The sequence below is a fragment of the Pelodiscus sinensis genome, chromosome 5 (genome assembly GCF_052426305.1).
Source record: "Pelodiscus sinensis isolate ZL-2025 chromosome 5, ASM5242630v1, whole genome shotgun sequence".
Taxonomy (NCBI): Eukaryota; Metazoa; Chordata; order Testudines; family Trionychidae; genus Pelodiscus; species Pelodiscus sinensis.
The window spans coordinates 109718603-109742088 of NC_143056.1; the positions used below are offsets into that span (position 1 = coordinate 109718603).

General features: G+C 44.5%; 1 protein-coding gene across 1 annotated transcript in view; it reads right to left on the reverse strand.

Annotated features, from left to right (window-relative positions):
* Positions 1–23486, reverse strand: part of RRAS2 (RAS related 2) — a 95385-nt gene that overhangs the window by 14108 nt on the left and 57791 nt on the right. The window contains exons 2-4 of the mRNA XM_075928015.2: positions 9357–9444; positions 6449–6551; positions 4513–4621 (exon numbers count right to left, since the gene is read on the reverse strand). Of these exons, the coding sequence (XP_075784130.1) occupies positions 4513–4621; positions 6449–6551; positions 9357–9444 (300 nt within the window). The remainder of the gene's footprint in view (positions 1–4512; positions 4622–6448; positions 6552–9356; positions 9445–23486) is intronic.

The window sequence follows — 23486 nt, forward strand, 5'->3', positions numbered from 1 at the left end:
GGAGGTATTTTTACCAAGCTGTGACTGGCTGTACTAGCAATCTGAAGACTTGTTTTGCAGCCTATATTAACTCCAACCTCTTAAATCCATATTCCTAGAAATATGGACCAGAGGACCAGGAATCTAATTAAGTGCATATATATGGCTCTCTTGGAACTCCCAAAACTACAGAAGGATCCAGTAACACTGCTGAAACCTCATTACTTACCTCACATGGGTGTTTTGTAGTTTTGTATTTATGTATTCTTTTGCAACTCAAAAGTATTTTTTCTTCCTTCATCAGGCAGCCATAGTGGACATATTTGTGTACCCTACCCACAGGTCTAACTCCATTAGTGCTGCCCAAAAAGTCCTTCAAACAGCTCAGTGTTATAGGGTTGGTCTTTCCTCATACCCACTCCATCAATGCCCTATAGCAGGCATGTCCAAAGTCCGGCCCGCGGGCCAATTGCGGCCCGTGTTCCGGTTTAATACGGCCCCACAGGTAATTTGGCAATATCTATCTTTTATGGCCCCCAACGAATCCATATGTATTGAGATGAATACATTGTAAAATCTCAGTTAATGTCAGTTGGTCTAAATCAGTTATAAATATATTTGGACACAACATGTATACTTGGTGTTATGTTCCTGTTCATATTTTTTGAACTTAAAAGTTGACAGACAACCTTTTTACCAATAATATGTAATGTACTTTACAATGTTCCTGACATATATTTCAGCTTCCTGGATTTTTTTTTTCCATCTGGCCTTCAGATATGAAAGGCAGAGTGATTTAACACCTGTTTAGATTTGTCATCCATGTGACGAAATGAAAAGTATGCCGTTTGCAATAAACTTTGCATAAAATAGTTAATTTGCATTTAATTTTAATGGTTCAAAGAATGTCAGGCAAAATGGTCGGCCCTCACGCATGTTCACTTCATCAAATCTGGCCCTCTTTGAAAAAAGTTTGGGCACCCCTGCCCTATAGCAACAACCCACTGAGCTAGTGGTGTTTTATCAAGGTTACATTAGACCTCCTTGAATCTCATAGCCATTTACCTGTGCAATAGTCTGAAAAACACTTGCTGAAAGCCAGATGCCACAAAACTCAGATTATTAATTGCTTGTATTTTATGGCACTGAAACACTTTCCTGTGTACATCCCAAAGTACAAAATGGGTTTTTATTAATGTAAAAACACAGAGGTGCACCTATGTTTACATACACAAAACAATTGCATGATACAGCTAGATCAACTGAACATTAGCTAGGAAGCTACAGAAAATTAAGGATACAGTCTTATAAGTACCACATGTTAATAAACAGCTGCCACTGATCAAAAGTAAGTTACTTTCTTACTTTTACAGTTTACTTTCTCTGATATGGATATCAACTGTTCTATGATCCATTATAAAAAGGCTCTTCCTCACATTATAACGAAAGCTCCCCCAATGCTTCTCTGTAAGGAATATGGTCTGTCCAAAGCATTAATTACATGCAAGATACCACAGAAACTACTGCAAGCTATAAATTCTGACATAACCAAAGGTTCTTGCCTGGAGAGCATGTTTCATAAAAATACAAGCAAACTACTGTAGAGTTTAGGTGGCATAGGAAAGTCAGGACATGCTTCTTTGTAGGACAATGAAAATCCTGAGGATCATTCTTTTGATCAGATGATCATGAAACATCCACAGAAGCGTCTCAGTACTTTGGCTGAATAAGCCTGGGCAGATGCAGTATTAATCTAAACTTAACTTGTTGCCTCTCTTCCAATGAAGTCCCTATGCTCAAGGGGGAAAGGGGCATGCTCTTAACCTGAGACAGCTAATTTAAGATGATAAATCCCAGTGAAAACAAGGCAGTTCATAATTTTGATAAAATTAGCAAGTAGCATTAAAGATTCTCTTTAAGAACACTGCTCAAAATTCTTGGGCTATGATCCAAGAATCTGCCATAGTCTAGAACCAGAGTAATTTCTTCTAGTAAAACAAGGACTGACATACTGTTTTCCAACACCTGGCGAAGAGAAAGTTAATCTTCCTCACTAATTCTCTCTCTCTCATATCTGTTAACCATTTTATGGCTTCTCAGAATGATGTTGATATTTAACAACAAGAAACAACAACAACGGAAGCATCTACTGATAAGGGCATTTCACACACTGTAGAAGTACTATCCCATCCTCTGTACATTCAGGCAGATATCTGTATCTTTACATATCCAAAGTAGTCTTTGCCATCTTATCTGCTAAATATGTCTAAAGATATCAAAAAAACATAACTGGTGAACTTGGGAGAGGTGCCAAGATATTCTACCAGATATCAGAGCTTGAATTGGGTAGTTAAGACCCTCTCAGTCTACTTCAGGAGCCAATCTGTTTGAAATGTGTAATGTATTTTATTGGGGATTGAGCTCAATTTTGGAGTTATTTCTTTTTGGAAAATTAAGTGAAAATGTACGTGCTTCATTTACTGCTCTTGGGTGGGGCTGCAGATGAAAGGTTCAGTAGCAGGCTGCTCCTGGGAAAGAACTACCCCAGCTCTCTCACTACAGCAGTTCAGGACCAGGTGAGAATCACTTGTCCATGGCCACTGCAGCTCCAGAAGGCACAGCACATCCCACAGCTGAGGCAGATACAAGTTTGCCTTCCACCTGTACTCCCCAACCAGAGTGAGGAATGCAGCAAACTGTGCACTCTCCACCCACTCACTCCCTGATGGAGGTGAACAGTCAGCAATGTTCTTGAATTAATCAGGGACTGGGGGGAAGCAGCAATCCTGCTTCCTGAACTTCACAAAGCAAGGCTACTCCCCATGGGCTGCATGCGGCCTGTTCATTGGGGCCCACAGTGTGGTTTGGGTTTATGCTGGGCTCAACATGTGGCCCGCAGATGGGAGCAGCCCGCAGATGGGAGCCAAAACAAAAAAGTAGTCAATATCATGGTCTTCTATTAATATGCGTTTTAGTACAGGCAGTCCCCGGGTTACGTACAAGATAGGGACTGTAGGTTTGTACTTAAGTACAAATTCAACTTAAGTCAGAACTGGCGTCCAGATTCGGCCGCTGCTGAAACTGACCAGTGGCTGACTACAGGAAGCCCGAGGCAGAGTTTCTCTGCCCCAGGCTTCCTGGAATCAGCCGCTGGTCAGTTTCAGCAGCGGCTGACTTGGACGCCTGGGGCAGAGCAGCTGGGGTGCTGCCGGGTTGGTCCAGTAGCGCCGAGGAGCAGCCCTGCGGGACCAACCGGCAGCACCCCAGCTGCTCTACCACAGGCGTCTGCGAGAAAAGCCTGGTCTGCCGGGGGGAGGGGGGGGGGGCGCGCACTAGCTGCGTCCCCGTCCCCCCAGCAGACCATGGAGATGCAGGCGATGGGACCGAGACACGCCGCGGTGCCGCCGCCCGGGTCTTCCTCAGCTTTGCTCTGCATCTCCCTGGTCTGCTGGGGGGAGGGGAACCCAGCAGACCAGGGAGACGCGGAGCAGCTTCTCTCATCCCGGGGGACATGGGCGGCGGGACCGCGGCGCATCTGGGCGGTCCTGCCGCCCGTGTCCTCCGGGGCGAGAAAAGCCCCGTTCGTAAGTACGGAGCTGACATAAGTTGGATCCGCGTAACTCGGGGACTGCCTGTACTTAAATTCCTAGACTGTCATTGCTCATTAAAGGTGCTGTCACATGGTTGGAAATCAGGTAAATATTGCATTTTATTAATATCCGCAGAACTAACTTAAATGAGGCCTGCGTGTTGTGTGGTCTTGCCTTAATCTTTGTATTCATGCCCAGTGTGAAAGAAGCTATTTGCATGTATATGCAACCACGCTTAAGTTGTGGCCCTTGACATGAACTGTGAGTATCATTGCAGCCCCCAGGCTTCCAAAGTTGAGTAGCCCTGCCCTAATGGGTACCTGGGGAGTGCGAGGCTTGGCGTTGCGGTTGTGCTGGACAGAGGGTGGGGTGGCCCCAGCCATCCCCTATTACCTGCTTAGTGTCTCTTTCCTGGATAGTTTTCTGAGAACCACTCCAGGCACATCCCATTGTCCTGGCACAATCAAACCCTGACCTTGCTTTACGTTATGACGAGGAAGCTGTATACTGAATTTGGTGATCCTAGATCTTTAATGTTTATGGGGCGTTCTTGGACGGAAACACAAACTCTCTCAAATCTACAGCAGATGGAAAATTTAATGAAGATCAGACAAGCTCACACCTGAAATTGTTCAACCCAATATATGAATAAATTTAGTCTGCACCTGAGTTCCAGAAGCCAATAAGAGAAGTAGCTGTAGCAAGAACTTAATATTTTGATCCAGAAAGTTGTCCCCAAAAATTAAGAACATCAACTATAGCAGCTGTTGAATTGCCTTTATTTCTCTTCCATTGTGATTAATTATAAATATCGCATGAAGAAAGTCATTTGTTCCAACTACTCGTTTTAAAAATTTGAAATCAATCATCTTGACAACTCCTATAAAAGCCATGTACAAAGAAATTAAGATTCTCAATATACAATAATGCCAACCATTTTTACCTGTCTTTGATGATCCAGGTCTGCTTTGTTACCAACTAGAATCATAGGAAATTCATCACGGTCTTTAACTCTAAGAATCTGCCTTTGAAACTTGTAAATTTCTTCAAAACTGAAAAAGAAAAGTAAGGAAGATTTATATGTACAAGTTCATAACCTATGGTGTCACGAAAAATTGAAGTGGAATTACACCCATCCTACGTGGGCAGGGTGCTCCGCGCATGTGCAGATCGCTCCGTGCTAGCTCTTCCGGGGTGTAATCAACTCGCCACAGGCAAGTAGATTACACTATTTGTCGAGCCCTGTACATGGGTATGATTAAATGAAGAGATGGGGTTGCAAGTGTCCTAAAATAAGATACTGTATCATGTATGGGACAATTAGGTAACCGCTAAGCTAGCTCACCCAATTAAAATGAAGCTTAACACATCTCAGTACCGTGTAATTTATAGGACCTATTTTGATCCTGTAGAGCAGTGTTTCTGAAAGTGTTCCACAAAGTAACTTCCAGAAACATTAACTGGCCACCCCAGTTTATTTCCTGGCACCGCGGCCACGGAGCATCATGACTCCCATTGGCTCCGTTCATCCTTTGCAGCCAAGGGGAACCGGGAGAAACAGCATGGGCTGGTCCACCACTTGCCACAACTGCCCTTGGCTGCAAAGGATGAAACAGAGCCAATGGGAGCCACAAGGCTCCATAGCTGCAGCGCCAGTAAATAAACTGGGGTGGCCAGTTAATGTGTTTCTAAAAGTGATTTCGCTGATTTCACAGAGCACTTTCAGAAACACTGCTTTAGAGAACGGAAATGTAACGTGTCCCAATTAACCTAAGACTAGGGTTGATACAACTTTACAGATATCTGTTTTTCCTTGAATGGCAGGAACAGTAAAACTCCAGTGGTCCGGTATCCAATGGTCTGGCACCATCTGGAACCCGGAAGTGCTCCAAGCAGCCGGATAATTGGAGCTGCTCTGCCCCAGGCTTCCCCAAGTCAGCCGCTGGTCAGTTTCAGCAGTGGCTAACTTGGGGAAGTCTGGGGCAGAGCAGCTGGGATGCTGCCGGGTTGGTCCCGCAGCACCGAGGGGCACACCCTCCCCCCGCACTCCACCCCTGGCCCCTCATAGCCTCCCGCCTTCCGATAGTCCAGCATATCTGATAATCTAGGACCCCCTGGGTCCTAAAGGTGCTGGATTATTGAAAGTTTACTGTATTAGTATCAGCTATGTGTATACATGTGTTGGAAAAGGTATTCCTACTTAACACAACAGAAGATTGTGTTATGGCAGTACGAGCCTTTTGCTAGTTTTCAAATATTTATGAAGGATACAAATTTTATTCTTACGCTCAAAGCACATAGGACAATTTAAATTTTTTTTTTTCAAATACCATTTAGGATTTTAATTCTAGGAACCCAGGTTTTAAATTGCTAGCCAAAACACTCACTGTATGCAAACAGGACTACAGAGTCCAAAATTTCAGCTAGCATTCACAAAGCCAAATTGGTCTTCCCAACAAAGTCTACATGGGCACTCCCGATGTTTTAAACCTTTGCTTTTAATTATAAAACACCATCAATTTGAAGAAAATCCTCTTGCCTGGAAACACAAGTAATGTGAAAGGGCTATCCAAGTACAACAAAAGCTTTATCTGACATTTTGGTGAAATGAGGAATGCCAGTAAGTGAAAAAACTTAACTAAAAGGGAGGGAATATGGATACAGGAGAGGGCACGGGTAGGAAGTTAAGACATGGGAAGGGTTCAAGGTGCTGGATTCAGGAAGTGCTCACTTCAGGCACCTTCCCCACTAGTAGCAACCTGCCCCTGGCTGGTTCCAGCAGAGATGTACCTAGGCAGCTCAATTTCTACTAAAAACCTCACAGAAGAGTTATCAGATGGAGTATTGGCTCAGGCTTTCATGGTTGCTTTCGGACTTACCTCCCTCTGTCAGTGACCGAGAAGACAAGGAGAAAGCCCTCTCCAGTTCTCATATACTGTTCTCGCATAGCTCCAAATTCTTCTTGTCCTGCTGTATCCAGAACTGCACAAAAGTAGAAAGACTAATTACTAAATTTATGCTCCTAGTTTGTAAAACTTTACCTCCTTAACCAGTTGAAACATGATCACTTCTTTAAGAAAAATCTCTAAATGTCCCCAGCATATGAAAAATTACTTCTGTAGTTTTAGAATCAGAATCCTGGGGCTGGAAAAGACTTCAGGAGGTCATCAAGTCCATTCCCCTGCCCAAAGCAGGACCAACCCCAAGTCAATCGTCCCAGCCATGGCTTTGTCAAACCAAGACTTAAAAACCTCAAAGGTTGGAGATTCCACCACTTCCCCAGGAAACCCATTCCAGTGCTTCACCTCCCTCCTAATGAAATAGTTTTTCCTCATATCCAACCTAGACCTCCCCCACTGTAATTTGACATCATTGCACTTTGTTCTGCCATCTGTCACCACAGACAGCACCCTCTCTCCATCCTCTTTGGAACCCCCCCCCCCCCATCAGGAAGTTGAAGGCTGCTATCAAATCCCCCCTCAGTCTTCTCTTCTGAAGACTAAATAAGCCCAAAACCCTCAGCCTCTCCTCATAGGTCATATGCTCCAGCCCCCTAATCATTCTGACTGCCCTCTGCTGGACCCTCTCCAATGCATCCACATCCTTTCTATTATGAGAGCCCTAGAGCTGGACTCAATACCCCAGATGTGGCCTGACTAGAGCCGAATAAAGGGGAATAATGACATCTCTGGATCTGCTGGCAATGCTCCTCCTGATGCAACCTAATATGTCATTAGCCTTCTTAGCTACAAGGACACACTGTTGACTTTCATCCAGCTTCTCATCAACTGTCATCCCCAGGTCCTTTTCTGCTGAATGGCTACTTAGCCCGTTGGGCCCCAGCCTGTAATAATGCTTGGGATTCTTTCATCCCAAGTGTAGGATTCTGCACTTTTCCTTGTTGAACCTCATCAGATTTCTTTTAGCACAATTTCTCCAATTTGTCTAGATCACTCTGGACCCTATCCTTACCCTCCAGCGTATCTACCTCTCCTCTAGCTTAGTGCCATCCACAAACTTAAGAGTGCAATCCACCCCCTCATCCAGGTCATTAATAAAAATGTTGAAGTTTTATTTCCAATGAAGCTATAGATAGCTGTCTATATTCACTGGAATCTTGCTAAGTCAAGGACTCTTTATGGCAGTGGCTCAAATCACAAGCATTAAGTCTGCATAAGCCAGACCTGAAAACACATTTGTCGCCCTTTTTGACCAGTTCATGCCAGGCTAAAATAGCTGTTGAAGAGTGCCTGGATGGGTGTCCTAAAATAGTAGGTTAACAAGAGTCTCAATGGACTAGTTTACATACCGCCTGGGTAGCACTCACAACAGTACATCGTACCAGAGCCACTGCTCAGAAAGGTCAAGAGCTGAGGAAGTTCTGTCTATACAGGTTAAACCTCCCTGGTCCAGCACCCTTTAAACCCAACTGGTCCCAGATAAGGACCTTTTTCAGACTGGGGAGGTCATTTCAAGCCCCCTGCCCCGGCCACCCTCCCCCCAAAATCGTTCCCCATGGGATTTCTGGCTCCCAACACAGCCCAGATGAGCCACTTGCCAGTTCCCTGCCCTACCTCCCGCAGCCCAGCTGAGGTGCACACCAGCTCAAATACCTTCCGCCCCATTCCCTGCCAGATCCTGATTCCCCCTCGCAGCCTGACAGCTGTGCACTGGCTCCCAGGCCCCCCACACCCTGCAGCATGCCAGGACCTTTCTGATCCTGGAACATCCATGGTCTCTACTGGACCAGAAAATCCCAGATTTTAGAGATGCAACATGTTCTAAGAAATCAAGGCCCAAAAATAAGATTTTGATTCCTTTAGGGAACAGAAACTGCAAGTGCTGAGTATCTCTAAAGAAAGAAGCTCTTGATTTACTTGCAGAGCCATAACTTCTGTTAGGCATTTAAATTGGCACTAAACCTATATAAAGTTTTAAGTTTGATCAGGTCTTTGCTAGTCAGTGAATGCCATTAAGACTGGAGCATAAGTTTTTAAATGGATAATCATGAAAGCATAAATCAAAATACATAGCACAATACAGGCAGTCCCCAAGTTACGCGGATCCGACTTATGTCGGATCCGCAGTTACAAACAGGGCCCTTCCTCTCCCTAGTCTCCAGCAGACCAGGGAGAGGAAGCAAAGCAGCGGAACACGCGGCCAGCTGACAGCCCAGACCAGGGGGAGGGGGAGGGGGAGCAGAGCGGAGCAAAGCCGCGGAGCCCAAGGGCAGCAGGATAGCCACGGCGCGTCTGGGCTGTCCCGCTGCCCGCGTGCTCCGCGGCTTTGCTCCGGACGCCTGTGGTACAGCAGCTGGGGCGCTGCCGGTTGGTCCCGTAGCGCCGCTCTGGGCGCCACTGGACCAACCCAGCAGCACCCCAGCTGCTCTGCCCCAGGTGTCCCCAAGTCAGCAGCTGCTGAAAATGACCAGTGGCTGACTACAGGAAGCCCTTGCCCCGGGCTTCCTGGAATCAGCCGCTGATCAGTTTCAGCAGCAGCTGACTTGGGGATGCCTGGGGTTCTTAAGTTGAATCTGTATGTAAGTCAGAACTGGCGTCCAGATTCAGCCACTGTTGAAACTGATCAGTTTCAGCAGCGGCTGAATCTGGACGCCAGTTCCGACTTCCATACAGATTCAACTTAAGAACAAACCTACAGTCCCTATCTTGTACGTAACCCGGGGACTGCCTGTACTGTTTGATCTAGTACAAGCCTTTTATAATTCAAGTTCAAATAATCATTAGACTGTTTAAATACCAATATTTGATGATGCTTTAAAACACTTACTGTCCAACCGGGCAGCTCTCTCATCTATCACACACTGTTTGGTGTAGGAATCTTCAATTGTTGGATCATAATCTGTGACGAAGTAGGACTGCGGAAAAAAACAGAATGTATATATGTGCACAGGACACACACACACACACACACACACACACACACCCCCCGCACTGTTTAATGAAGTTATTAATTACTTGTGGTCTATCAAACTTAAAACTAGGGAAAAGTTCGTGGCCTATTGAAGGTCAGTTATTTTCTGCACTGAACCAAAAAAAAAAAACCAAACAAAAATCATCCAAATCAGACTAAACAATAAATCTAAAAAGGATTAGTCATATGGCAACCTCTGGCAATGGCATGACATGGGCAAACATCTGAGGGGGCAAGTGTTATTAATCCTGGATACATTTTGTCATTTACATGGTAACGTTCTTTAAGGACATAAAATCCTGCGTTCTCAGTGAACCATTAAGTTAACCTAACGTTTAACCGGCTAAACCAAGTTTAGGCAGGGCCACTGCAGGCCTAGAGCAGGTAGCTGGGAAATTGCTCCAACCTTACCCATTAGCGGAATTGATAAGCATCCCCACTTAAGGGTAACAATCACTGGCTAAATCTTCCACATCCCGAATATTAACTCCCTTTGAGGTTAATAACTAATCTAAACATTCACTGGAGTAACTACCATTTGCACTAATAGTCTTATCTCAAAGCACATGAGTTTTAGCTGGTTTTCTTGCATAATTTTGGAATATTTCTCAAGTGTTTGAGACAGTTTAATTGATCAACTCTCCTTCCAATGACACTTGTTTTTATAATTTTGCTATGCCAGTCCTACTTCCTTCACCCTATTCCACTAACATTTATTTTTAAACTCTGCATCACTTTCACCCCTTTCCATTTGAGAAACACTAAACCAAGTTCACCCCGATGTTGTTAACGCCAACAATAGTTTGGCTCTTTATTCGGCCTTCCGCCTCACTAGTCCCATTAACCATTACAACAGTGATAAAAGTATCAAATTCATGAGTATAGTGATAAAAACCTCAGGGTGAAACAGAGCAGCTCGGACAAAACTGTATGTTGAACAACAATACTATACAAGACACGGTATTGTGAACCCCAAAATCTAGTCTCAATGGAGCAGCCATCACAATTTGCACACGTTCTTAGAATATTTAGAAATATCAAGTATGATATTTAAATGGTTTGGCAGAAGTCTTTCAAATGGACTAGGGAATTTAAAGAGACAGATGGCTTTTGGGCCCATTGGCCTATTTGAACATGCATATCAATTTTATTAAGTGAAAAGTAAAATCTTTAAGCATTCCACAGCCCACATATTAGCTTTTACTTAATTAAAATCCTCTTGCTGCCAATAAGCTGAATGAACCTGTAGATCACTTAAAAACAGTAATTTAGAATAATGGTGGGGAATATGCATGTAATAGGATAGTTGATTAACTGATAAGCAAAAGCTTATAGGTTAATGCTATAGACTACATGCATTTCCACTTCCCCACCAATAAATTTTTTTTTAACAGGCTGGCCATCAGCCCAGCTCAGTCATGGCTTGTGATAGGTCCAACACCTACCGCTGCTGCAGCTCTGCATTTAAAGTGCATTAAGAGCTACGTGTCAGGCAGCACAGATCAACTCCGGCTTGCAACCCCCCGGACAGGAGCACGGGGCAACAGTCAGCCCATCTGTGCGACGAGCTGGTTTTTAAACTGGCTCCCCCCGCATACCAGCTCCTGCCAGGCACCCTGCACTGCTGCCTCTGATACAGAGACAGAGGCAGCAGTGCGGATTGGCCAGGGGCTCCCCGGGAGAGGTGCCGGAGTGCACGGCTGGCCCTATCCCTGGGTACTATAGAAGAGTTGACTAACTGATAAGAATGTATGAGGTTACGCGACTATTCAATTAACTGATATTTAACATCCCTAGTGGGGAATAGTCCCTTGTTTACTTCCAGATTCACAGTCACCACATACTGTATCCTTTTAAGCCCATATTTAAAACAAAAATCAACCTAAAAAGTGTATTCAATCAGCCCTCGAATCAGCCTTGTCAGCATGAACGCTTCAATACCTCAACGTAATATTTTAAATAGAATGTGAGCCATCTAAAAGCTGAAGAGTCAGCAATTTAGAAAACCCACTAACTTTCTCTACAACATGTCTTCCCCACAAATCTTGCACACACATTGCTTGTCTAATTTCACTATGGGTTTGTGTGTCTACTTTGCAAAAACCCTGCAGCAGCAGGGCACAGGGCCTCAAACAATTGGGTTGTGCTCTGCCCTCCCCCCCCCCACAAAACAGGCAGCTGGTGAGAGTCCCCCCACATTCCTAGAGGGGGTGGGGCTCAGACTTCCAGCTTTAGCCATGGAGTAGGAGATGGCAAGCTCTAGCTCTGCAGCCAGGGGAAGTAACCCAGCTGCATGGCTTCAAGCTCCTGCTCCAGGCTCACCAACCCCTATCACCTATGCCCCTCCAGATCCAGGGCTTACTTGAACTCCCAGCTTTCCAGGGCTGGGTAAGGCATTATCTATAGTGGTAATTGAGCGACAACGCTCGTATTGTACATGGGCGTGCGTACACACACACACACTCACCTTGCTGCAGCAAGTACTAGTGTAAACGCCACTCAAGAGTAGGGGGTGGAAGTTTTCTGTTGCCAAATGTACTAACAAATAGTGTTTACACTGCCTGGTACAGCTGTGTTGACACAACCCTGTGGCTAGCAGCTTTGTAATGTAGGCATACCCTATGTCTGCTGTGAAAAGCAGTATTTGTTTGTTACTGTCCCTTCTCATTGCCTCCTTGCAGCAGCAGATTGCTAGCTAGGGGAAAGCAATATGGAACATAAAGTATTACTTTTCACAGGAGACTTATTAGCTAGCAAGTGTAAAAACGGGAGCAGGTAAAAAAACCTGAGACAACGTGCAAAGCATTGTGTGTTTCTATTCTGTGTAGGTCCAAAGAATAGACAACAGAACTGAAGTGCTAATTCAGTGGGTACTTAGCACCCACCCACAGGCAGCTGCCCTCCACTCTCCCAGAGCCTCCTGCCCATCAACAGCCCTCACAAACTTCTCTCACTCCCTCCCAGCCACTCACAGATGCTGCCATAAGCTGTTCTAACATATACAGGAGGGGCTCAGGGGGCAGAAAGAGGCAGAGTGGGGGCAGCCTGGGGATCAAGCACTAGGGATGTAAAATCCCAGAATATTTAACCAGTTAACCCATATCCCACAGCAGGGTGGGCCCAGCCAGGTAGGAGCAGAGGAGGATAAGGGGCACTCCGGCCTGCCCCCCATTTAATCGGTTAAACGTAACATTTAATTGGTTCACTAACTGACCAGAATTTTCATAGCATCATAGAACATTAGAACAGGAAGGGACTGGACTGTGAGAGGTCATCAAGTCCAGTCCCCTGCCCTCATGGTAGGACCAACCACCTTCCACTCTTAAATATCTCCAGAGGTGGGGATTCCACAACCTCCCTGGGCAATTTATTCCAGTGTTTAACCATCCTGACAGGAAGTTTTTCCTAATGTCCAACCTAAACCTCCTTTGCTGCAATTCTTTCTGATCATGATTCTTTCTGATCATGAGGGGGCAAGAACAATTTTTCCTCCCTCCTCTATGTGACACCCTTTTAGATACCTGAAAACTGCTATCATGTCCCCTCTCAGTCTTCTCCTTTCCAAACTAAAACAAGCCCAATTCGTTCAGTCTTCCCTCATAGCTCATGTTCTCCAGACCTTTAATCATGCTTGTTGCTCTTCTCTGAACCTTCTCCAAGTTCTCCACATCTTTCTTGAAATGTGGTGCCCAGAACTGGACACAATACTCCAACTCAGGCCTAATCAGTGCAAAGTGGAGCAGAATAATGACATCTCATGTCTTGCTCACAACACTCCTGTTCATGCATTCCAGAATCATGTACGTTTGGTTTTTTTGCAACACTGTCACACTCCTGATTCACATTTAGATTTTGGTCCACTATGACCTCTAGATCACTTTCTGCTGTACTCCTTCCTAGACAGTCGCTTCTCATTCTGTGTGTGAGAAACAGATTGTTCCTTCTAAAATGGAATACTTTGCATTTGTCCTATTTAACTTCATCCTATTACCTCAGACCATTACCTATTACCTATTACCTCAGACCTATTACCTCTGGTTTGTCCAGATCATTTTGAATTATGACCCTATCCTCCAAAGCACTTGCAACCCCTCCCAGCATGGTGGTATCTACAAACTAAATAAGTGTACTCTCTATGCCATCATCTAAATTGATTAAGATATTGAACAGAACTGGTCCCAAAACAGACTCCTGCGGAACCCTACTTCTTATGCCCTTCCAGCAGGATTGTGAACCATTAGTAGCTACACTCTGAGAAAGGTTATCCAGCCAGTTATGCACATGCCTTACAGTAGCCCTGTCTAGGTTGTATTTCCCCAGTTTATTACTAAGGTGGTCGTGCAAGACTGTATCAAATGCCTTATTAATATCTAAGTATACAAAATGCACCGCTTCTCCCTTATCCACAAGGCTTGATATCCTATCAAAGGAAGCTATCAGACTGGTTTGACATGATTTGTTCTTTACAAATCCATGCTGGCTGTTCCCTATCACCTTCTAGATCAGCAGTTCCCAACCTTTTCCAGATGGGGACCTGATTTTGACAATCAGAAAGACTTGGTGACCCAAGGCAATTCAAAAACAGAGGGAGAAGGGAGGACAGAGCCACCTGGGGAGACACTTGGCGACCCTTTTGAAATGTAATGGTGATCCATATTTGGGTCCCGACCCATAGATTGGGAAACCCTGTTCTAGATAATTGCAGATGAATTCCTCAATTGCCTGCTCCATTATCTTCCCTGGCACAGAAGTTAAAACTTACTGGTCTGTAGTTTCCTGAGTTGTTCTTATTTCCCTTTTTATAGATAGGCACTATATTTGCCCTTTTCCAGTATCTCACCTGACTTCAATGACTTTCCAAAGATGTAGCTAAAGGCGCAGATACCTCCTCTATCAGCTTCTTGAGTATTCTAGGATGCATTTTATCAGGCCCTGGAGACTTGCAGATATCTAATTTTTCTAAGTAAGTTTTAACAAGTAAACCTACCCCATTTCCACTAGCATTCACTATGTTAGGTATCTAGTCACCATCTAACTTCTTGGTGAAAACGAAAACAAAGTAGTCATTAAGCACCTCTGCCATTTCCAAGTTTCCTGTTATTGTTTCTTCCTCTTCATTGAGCAATAGGCCTACCCTGTCTTTGGTCTTCCACTTGCTTCTACAGGCAGTCCCCGACTTACGAACGGGGCTTTTCTCACCCCGGAGCTCGCGGGCGGCAAGACTGCCCAGAGCACAGTGGTCCCGCCACCGTGTCCTCCGGGGCGAGAAAAGCTGCTCCGGGTCTCCCTGGTGTGCTGGGGTGGGAATCCCCAGCACAGCAGGGAGACCCGAGCAAAGCCGCCACAGGCGGCAGGGTCCCCTGCCTCTGTGGCTTTGCTCCTGTCTCCATGCTGTGCTGGGGGGGGGGAGACTCCCCCAGCACAGTAGGGAGACAGGAGCAAAGCCCCAGAGGCGGCGGGACCTCTGCGTCTCCGTGGCTTTGCTCAGGTCTCCCTGGTCTGCTGGGGGGGGGGGGGGGGGCACAGCTAGTGCTCTCCCCCCCCCCCCCCCAGCAGACCAGGCTTTTGTTGCAGGACGCTTGGGGTAGAGCAGCTGGGGTGCTGCCGGGTGGGTTCTGCGGGGACCTACCTGGCAGCACCCCAGGTGTTCTGTCCCAGGAGTCCAGATTCAGCCGCTGTTGAAACTGATCAGCGGCTGATTCCAGGAAGCCATGGGCAGAGCAACTCTGCCTCGGGCTTCCTGTAGTCAGCCGCTGATCAGTTTCAGCAGCGGCTGAATCTGGAGCCAGTTCCGACTTACATACAAATTCAACTTAAGAACAAACCTATAGTCCCTATCTTGTACGTAACCCTGGGGACTGCCTGTAATATATTTGTAGAATGTCTTATTACCCTTTATGTCTCTAGCTAGATTGAGCTAATTTTGTGTCTTTGCCTTTTTAATCTTGTCCCTGCATACTTGTGTTATTTGCTTATATTTGTCCTTTGCAATTTGACCTAGTTTCCACTTTTTATAGGATTCCTTTTTTATTTTTAGATCATGCAAGATCTCCGGTTGAGCCAAGGTGGTCTCTTACCATACTTGGTCTTTGCTTTTGGGCCCTTATTAAAGTCCCTTTGAAAAAAAATGCCAACTCTCTTCAGTTATTTTTCCCCTTAATCTTGCTTCCCATGGGTTCTTACCTACCAGCTCTGAGTTTTCTAAAGTCTGCCTTCCTGAAATCCAGTGTCTGTATTTTGGCGTTCTCCCTTCCACTATTTCTTAAAATCTTGGACTATGATTTCATGATTACTTTCATCCAAGCTGCCTTCCACTTTGAAATTTTCAACCAGTTCCTCCATGTTTGATCTGGAGTAGACCCCTGCACGACATCACCTTTTTTTTTTTTTTTTAACCCCTTTTAACCCAACCCAGAGACTCTCAACAAGTCTGTCTCCTATGTACCGCTCCACCTCAGTCCTTAATATACAAGGCAACACCACCTCCTTTTTTTCCTTCCTTAGCAAGCTGTATTCTTTTATACCAATATGCCAATCATGCGTATTATCCCACCAAGTCTCTATGAAACCAATCATAGTTGTGTATTTTACATCCCTAGTAACCTGTTAACCTATACACCCTATTGAGCATCCCTGGAGTGTAAAAGAAGCCAATGACTCTACGTCTGTAAAACACCCACATATATTACATATCCAAATCGTAATGTATATGAAAATTTACTTTTGAAAAACATGAAATATTTAAGGAAAAATTATGAACTGACACACATTGAGGCTACCAAAAAAATTGTGAGAACCTCCGCTTCCATTGATACGACAATTCAAGCAAGCAATGGGCCAGTTTGAGATGCATCTGACAGATGTAAGTCCAGTCATCCCTTGTTATCATTGCGAATACTAAAAAGAATAAAAAAAGAATAAAAAAGCCCAAGCACTAGAATTACAAGTATCAGTAAGTAACAAAGATCACAGAATCTGCAAAAAAACAAAGAGGATTATACCATGGAAGGACAGCTATTGTAAGAACTCCACTATAATTATGCCTTGGCATCTGCCCAACCAATTATAACATTTAAACTGCAGTTAGAAACCAGAATTGCACTTCTGGAGTGCTGTATACTCTAGTCCAATTATCCCATATTCACATAAATCCCTAAAGAATATATTTTTTTCTTTGCAGTAGTGGAAAGCCATTCTTTCTATGTTTCTGAAGCTCTACATACAAGGCAGTTGGTGTTGCTATGCAATCACTGCCACTTCCTCAGTTTACAGTACTCCCCACTGTTGTATAAAAGCAAAATTATCATGATCTCTAGAGAAAAATCAGATATTTCATTTGCAACTACAGCTACAACTGGCTGCTACTTTGTCATAGGAGTAAAGAAAAATCAGAAATCTACAAGAAAATAGTTTTAACTGCCTAAAGAATAGAATAGGCTTACAATTTCATCATTTTTCACTGTGGATAATGAACTATCCATCGAAATGTATCTCAGTACTGTCCCCTCCACATTGTGAAAAGGGCAATAAAGTAATTCCAAGTGAAATTGCATCTTAATGAGCATGGTAAGACTATTGAAATCCCATCCAGGTGGATATATCCTTTTTTTTTTTTAAATCTTAAATTTCAGAGCATCATCAAATTTATTCTGCTCTACATTATGGTCCTCTTCCCCCCCCTCCCTCCCCTTCCCCATCTACCTCGGAGACAGTGGTGGGAGGGGAGAATGAGAGCTGGCACTTGCAGGGAGCCAGCTTTCAAGCTGACTCCCCACAAGCACTGGTTCCTGCCTCTTCCCCCTGCCCTCCAGAGTGTAAACTTGTATCTGCTGAAATTTTCAGCAGATACATGTTTACACAAATAAACACATTTTAACATCCCTAGTCTATGGAACTTACAGCACTTGGAGTCTGGAATAAAGCTTTCCCTTTATCCAGCAACAAATCCTCCTCTCCCTTCTTCCTCCAACACCAAATTTCAAGACCTTTCCTTTCCTGAACTATTGGGCTGTTTGGATTTCATAACCTAAAAATAATGTGGTCTCTTCAGGGCAGGAAACATATCTTACTAAACGTGGAATTACAAGTTATGTTTAAGGTGTTCATGGAGTGATGAACATAAACTTCCAAAACATGACAATGCACACTAACACTGCAGCCCCATATTTTATGGAAACATTTTAATATGAATAAGTCTAATTCAAATACGCTTTAGGCAAAATGTGGCATGTAACTGGTCACTGGAGAGCTTGCAATCCCCAAATGTGTGCATTTTACTTGTGTGTACGTATTAGAAATATGAACCAACCTGTTTATATATCTAGATGCACTAGTGAAACCTATTAGTAGCACTCAAGGTACTTAATAGCCCGATGCTCAAGATAATGATATATGAATAGCCTTGTTTCTCCTGTAAGGTGACATTCTGTGTGCCAGCTTTGGGAGCGAAAGGGAGAGTGTGAACAGACAATGAATCATGCAATTTGTGTGCTCCAAAAGTGCTAGGAGAGCTGAAAGGCATAAGACATCTATACCAGAACCCTACTCTTCTGATTTCATCACTCAAGCTCTGGGGTGGGGTCAAAATGAAGGGTTCAGTGTGTGGGGTGGGATGCAGGGTCTGGGCATGAGGAGACAGTGGGCACTTACCTGCCTTCATGCTCCTTGCCACTGCCAGGCATTGTGTAATACTGCCTCCTGCTGCTCCCATTGGCCACTGCAGAGAAAGCCTCCAGACAGCACATCTGTGCCCTGCTGTTCCCCCAGCCGGGGGAGGGTTAGGGGAGCAGCAGCATGCAGAGCCGCTTCTTCCCTTCGAGCCAGACTGCTCAGGGCTCTCCCCCTTCCCCATCCTACTCCGGAAAATGGCACTGGCACTCCAAGCTTGTTGGGGTGGGCACGGGTGGAGCACCAACACGGGCTCCCCACTGGACCCCACTCTGAAGACCACTGTGCTAGAGCTTGTCAACAAAATGGCAACAGAAGCCAACTGATATTAATTTTCTCCTAACCTCAATTTTAACCAGAACGTTTAAAGCCAGTCAAATCTCAGGCAGACCTCCAGCAAATGGAATTTCAGACATATTTGTTAAAAATTTGATGCAGCTACAAGCCAATTGAAAACTATTAGGCAACCTTAACTGTAGATACCATCTTGGGCTCCACCTATAATTATAATGTTGTAACATGTAATCAACTGTTTTCAGGGTGATATAATCTTTCGTATATCTGGAGTTATTTCTATCCCTAAAGTCAACTGACTCAGTTACAATCAATGTTTAGCATATGATCCATCATTTAAGTACCAGTTTCCTTAGAAACCAGAAGCCTGGAAAAAGTATCTTGTGCAATATTTTTAGTAAGTATTACTCTCCTATCAAGCCATTTGTGAACTATTATTTTCCATAGTGATAGAGATGTAGCCGTGTTAGTCTGGGGTAGCTGAAGCAAAATGCAGGACAATGTAGCACTTTAAAGACTAACAAGATGGTTTATTAGATGATGAGCTTTCGTGGGCCAGACCCACTTCCTCAGATATTTGATCACTATTTGATCTGAGGAAGTGGGTCTGGCCCACGAAAGCTCATCATCTAATAAACCATCTTGTTAGTCTTTAAAGTGCTACATTGTCCTGCATTTTGCTATTATTTTCCACGTATCTGATTATATGAATTTTGAGGTCCTTTGAAACTAACTGATCAATATACAGCTACGCCCATTCTGCATTTAAAGTCATGAATATTAGTTCTCATTAACACTAAAAAACCCTGGAGCTCTTGTAAAAAAAAAAAAACCCTCACCACTTACGCAATCTTGAGTCTAAACTGTTCATTAAATGAAGCATAAAGCAGCGTTTCTCAAACTGTGGGTTGCGATGCCTGGGGGGGGGTCACGAGCAACTTATGGGGGGTCGCAGCTGGATCAGGTTTTTTTTAAATGCAAAAATTTGTCTCCCCTGGCATCTCAGTTGCCAGATATCCAGTTTTCACCCGGAACCCTGCTGCGTCTGATAGGGGCGGGGGAGCGAGGAGTGCCACAGAGTCTAGCAAGGGGGGGCCAGTTGCCGGGCACCACGCTAGGGGGGGCGCTGGGCTGGGTGGGAGCGAAGCACGCGCTGCTCTGGCCCACGTGACCAGCAGAGACTGGCAGCTGGCCATGTGATTCCTCCCCTATAAGCTGCGAGCTGAGGCAGCCGGTCTGGGCGGCAGGAGCAACCACTTTAAAAGTAAGATGGTTCCTCCATGCTTGGCTCTGCAGGGGGAGGGGAGAGATGATTGGAGCAGGGCTCCCAACACAGAGGATGCCTGCCTCATGGGGAGGCGAAGTGCACTGAGATGTGGGGGCGCTAGGGGGGCCTGCCTCTGAGGCAGGGGTGAGTGCATTGGGATGGGGAGACTGGAGGGGCATGACTCAGGGGAGGGATGAGTGCAGTCAGTCCCAAAGTGGACAAAGTGGTTCAACTTTGGCTCCCCCCCTTTTTTTGGCTTAACTTTGGAGCAGGGGGGGGGGGGCGGGGGAGATCACAAATTCATTTAGCATTTTAGGGGGTCATGGTATCACAAAGTTTGAGAATGCCTGGCATAAAGTATGTTATATCTTAGCGGCACAAATTAAATAAATGCATTTCTAACAACAGATGTACGGGTACTTTCAAAATGAAGTCACAAGATCATTTCATCAAAAGTCTGCAAGAACAGAAGGATTCGACATTTTTCACATTGTGTACATCAACATTTTCCTGGTTTTTAGCACAGTCATGAATATCAACATTTAGAGCATTTTACAGAAATACCACCTATATAATCAAGTCTGCCACATCTATAGTTTCCAGACCACAAATTCATGCAAGCCTATAAAAATAAGATGGTACTAAAATGGTCTCAGCTTTGTACTTTGCAACACTCAGGAAAGTTTTAAGAAGTGGATATACAATTTTAGAACTATGAGTGAGAAAAGCCTAGCTACACTATATACTGGAGAATAAGTTTTAAGAGAAAAGAGAAAGGGAGATTATTTTTAATGCATATTTTTAGATGCAACTTTACTGTGTGAAAACCAAATTACCAGGTTGTCATTTAGTCATATATGAGAATAAAGAAAGCAAACGTGTCCAACATACAGCATAATTTATGGATATAAAAAGTAATATCTGCCTTAAAGAGGGCAAAAGAAAATATTGGACTCATTTTCTTTTCTGTTTAACTCAGAGTAAGAGTCAAGTCTGAAAAGAGCTTTCAAGAGCGTTTCTAAGACAGAAAAGATTAATATTTAGAAGATTTGGTATTACATATATACTTCCCTCTTTCAGCAGATAGCTTATTTCTCGCCATATACCGCTCAAAAAAGATGAGAGCTTGTAATTAACATTACACCCTCAGATGCCTGTCATTTTGAAATATGAGGTTTCACACAAGTGTCAGCCTTTAAGAGTTTGTAATTCAAGTCAGCGTTATAATACCATATCATTCAGTACTGAGCTCAAATTGGCAAGATGGAGCACATGCAAATACTAAGTTAGCTTACCTGTAACCTGGATGTCTCCAAACTATGTTTTGTCTAGACCCGTGATCACCAACCCGTCGATAGCCATCGACTGGTCGATAGCGAGGCCTCAACCAGTCAATCGCGAGGCGTTCGGGCACCCTCACCCCCTATTTTCCCTCCCCCCCCCCCCCCAGAAGCCCCACTACCTACCTCTAGTGTAGTGCCAGCTTCCCGCAGGGTGGACGGAAGTCCTGGGTGAAGCCCGCATCACTTCCAGGGGCTCTGGAAGTGCGCAGGCTGCTCCCCGCCCGCAGCTCTGTCACGTGCTGGGGGAGGGGGCGTCGGCTCCAGAAGAGGAGTCCCGTGGCTTTCCTGGGAGGGCTGAGTTGAGCGCACGGATTTCCCTGCGCCACGGAAGCAGGGGTCAGCCCGCAATTTGGCCTGGGGAGGCTCCCGTGGGGGTTTGTCTGCATGGTAGGAGAGGCGTTTGGCCCCGGGGAAGGCGCCCACGGCAGTTAGCCATGCCGCAGGAAGGGGGGTTGGCCCCTGCGCCACGGGGAGGTGGGAGTGGGGGGAGTCAGGCCCAGAGGAGGCACACGCTGGCTTCCCTCTTGGGGGGGGGGGGGGGTGAATCCTGGAAAAGGCAGATGGAGGGTACTCAGGGTGCCAGTGGCAACAAAGTCTCCTGTCCGCACTCCCCAGACCCTACTCCCGTCCCCAGCTACAGAACACTGTCACCACTGGCATCCCATCCCCAGCTGCAGAAACCTGTCCCCTGCCCTCCCATCACCCTGTTCCCTCTCCCCTACCCCCACCCACAGAACTGTCCCCACAAAATGTATAATTATAAATGCTTCATTTTAGATTTAAATAGCATGAATTAAAAAAAGACCATTTATTTCATAACTATAAACATGTGATTTTAATTTTATCTATCGCATAATTTAAAAATAAATTGTTTATCAGAGTATGTAAGTAAGGGCTGGGGATAGCAAGTGAAGGACAGGAGGAGAATAGAGAGGGTGGGGCTTCTAGGAAGGGGCGGGGCAGTAGCTCTTTGCCTGTTCTGAGATTTAAAAAGTGATTTTGGGTGTAAAAAGGTTGGAGACCACTGGTCTAGACTATGGAAATTCCCACCTATATAACAATATAGATGTACATTTCACAATCTAGGCACGTCCTTCCTTCCTGCTACTTAAGGGTCACTCTTCAGCAGTAAAATTTAAAATAGGAGCTGCTCGTTATCTGAAAAAAGTATTAAAGCACTAATGTTCAGCAAGTCTGGTTCACAAGTTACTGAACTGAATTATTTTGGGAACTTGAAAGCAAACAGTAGATAACTGGTTGGGCAAAATGGATCTCCTCAGACTGGTTACTTAAGTAGCTAAAAATCTCTCCCTCTTATCACATTCAAGTTTACAGAATACCTATTGGAATTTAAAACATGGTGTGATATCAAGATTAACATTTATAAAAGAGATTGTGATCCATCATTAAAGCAGAAATACTGAGGCATACAAGAGCGTGAGGCAAAAACATCTTTGAAGTAGAAAACATAAAATGCCAATGCTTAGGAGGCACATAAGTCCTGAAATCAAATTGCCACTGTTTAAAGAGTAGGGAAAGCATTTTGAAGGTGAAGGAAAAAATTTAAAGCATCATGTTTGAAGGAAAGCAGTGAGGACCTGGGGGAGGAAATGCCTAATTCAGAACTGTACCTGAAAGAGATTGAAGTCTCAGGTCTTGTCTACATCTAAAACTTAGGTTAGCTAAGACACAAGGAAAAACTATGTAGCACTTTAAAGACTAACAAGATGGTTTAATAGGTGATGAGCTTTCATGGGCCAGACCCACTTCCTCAGATCATATTCTGGAAGCAATGTGAAAAATTCCACATTGTGCCATATCGTGAGGTTGATTTAACCTACTCTGCTAGGTCCATGGAAGAACTCTTATCAACATAGTGTGTGTCTCTTGAAGAGGTGGATTATCTACACAGATGGGGTGGCGGGGACCTTAGACAACATCCAAAGCATTTACACAATAGCAACATAGTTGCAGCCTGTAGTGTTACAATACAGACCATTATATTGCAGATATGCCCTAAGATTTTTTATTTGCCTTCACTAAAAAAATATATATTTTGTTAGCTTTGTGTTGAATAGCCCATGTTCTATGCTCCAAGAGATAAATCAATGCAAAGAGGTTTTAATCCCCGACGGAGAAAAAGTAGCTTGAAGAGACTTTCCAATTAAAAGAAAAGTAACTTAACCCATTGCTTGTATTCATTCTTCACATTTGTACTTGTACTACTGGTTGTTCAAGGGTTTCTTTCACTACAGCCCCTCATCTCTTTCTTCATCTCACACTTAAGCCACAGGGAGGTATTTATAATAACTTGTTGCCTTGGAACGTGTTTATCAGATAACTTAAGTGTAAAAATCAAAACAGAATGAGAAAGCCAGGTAGAGAAGACAATAGGCCTCATTAAACAATTATATT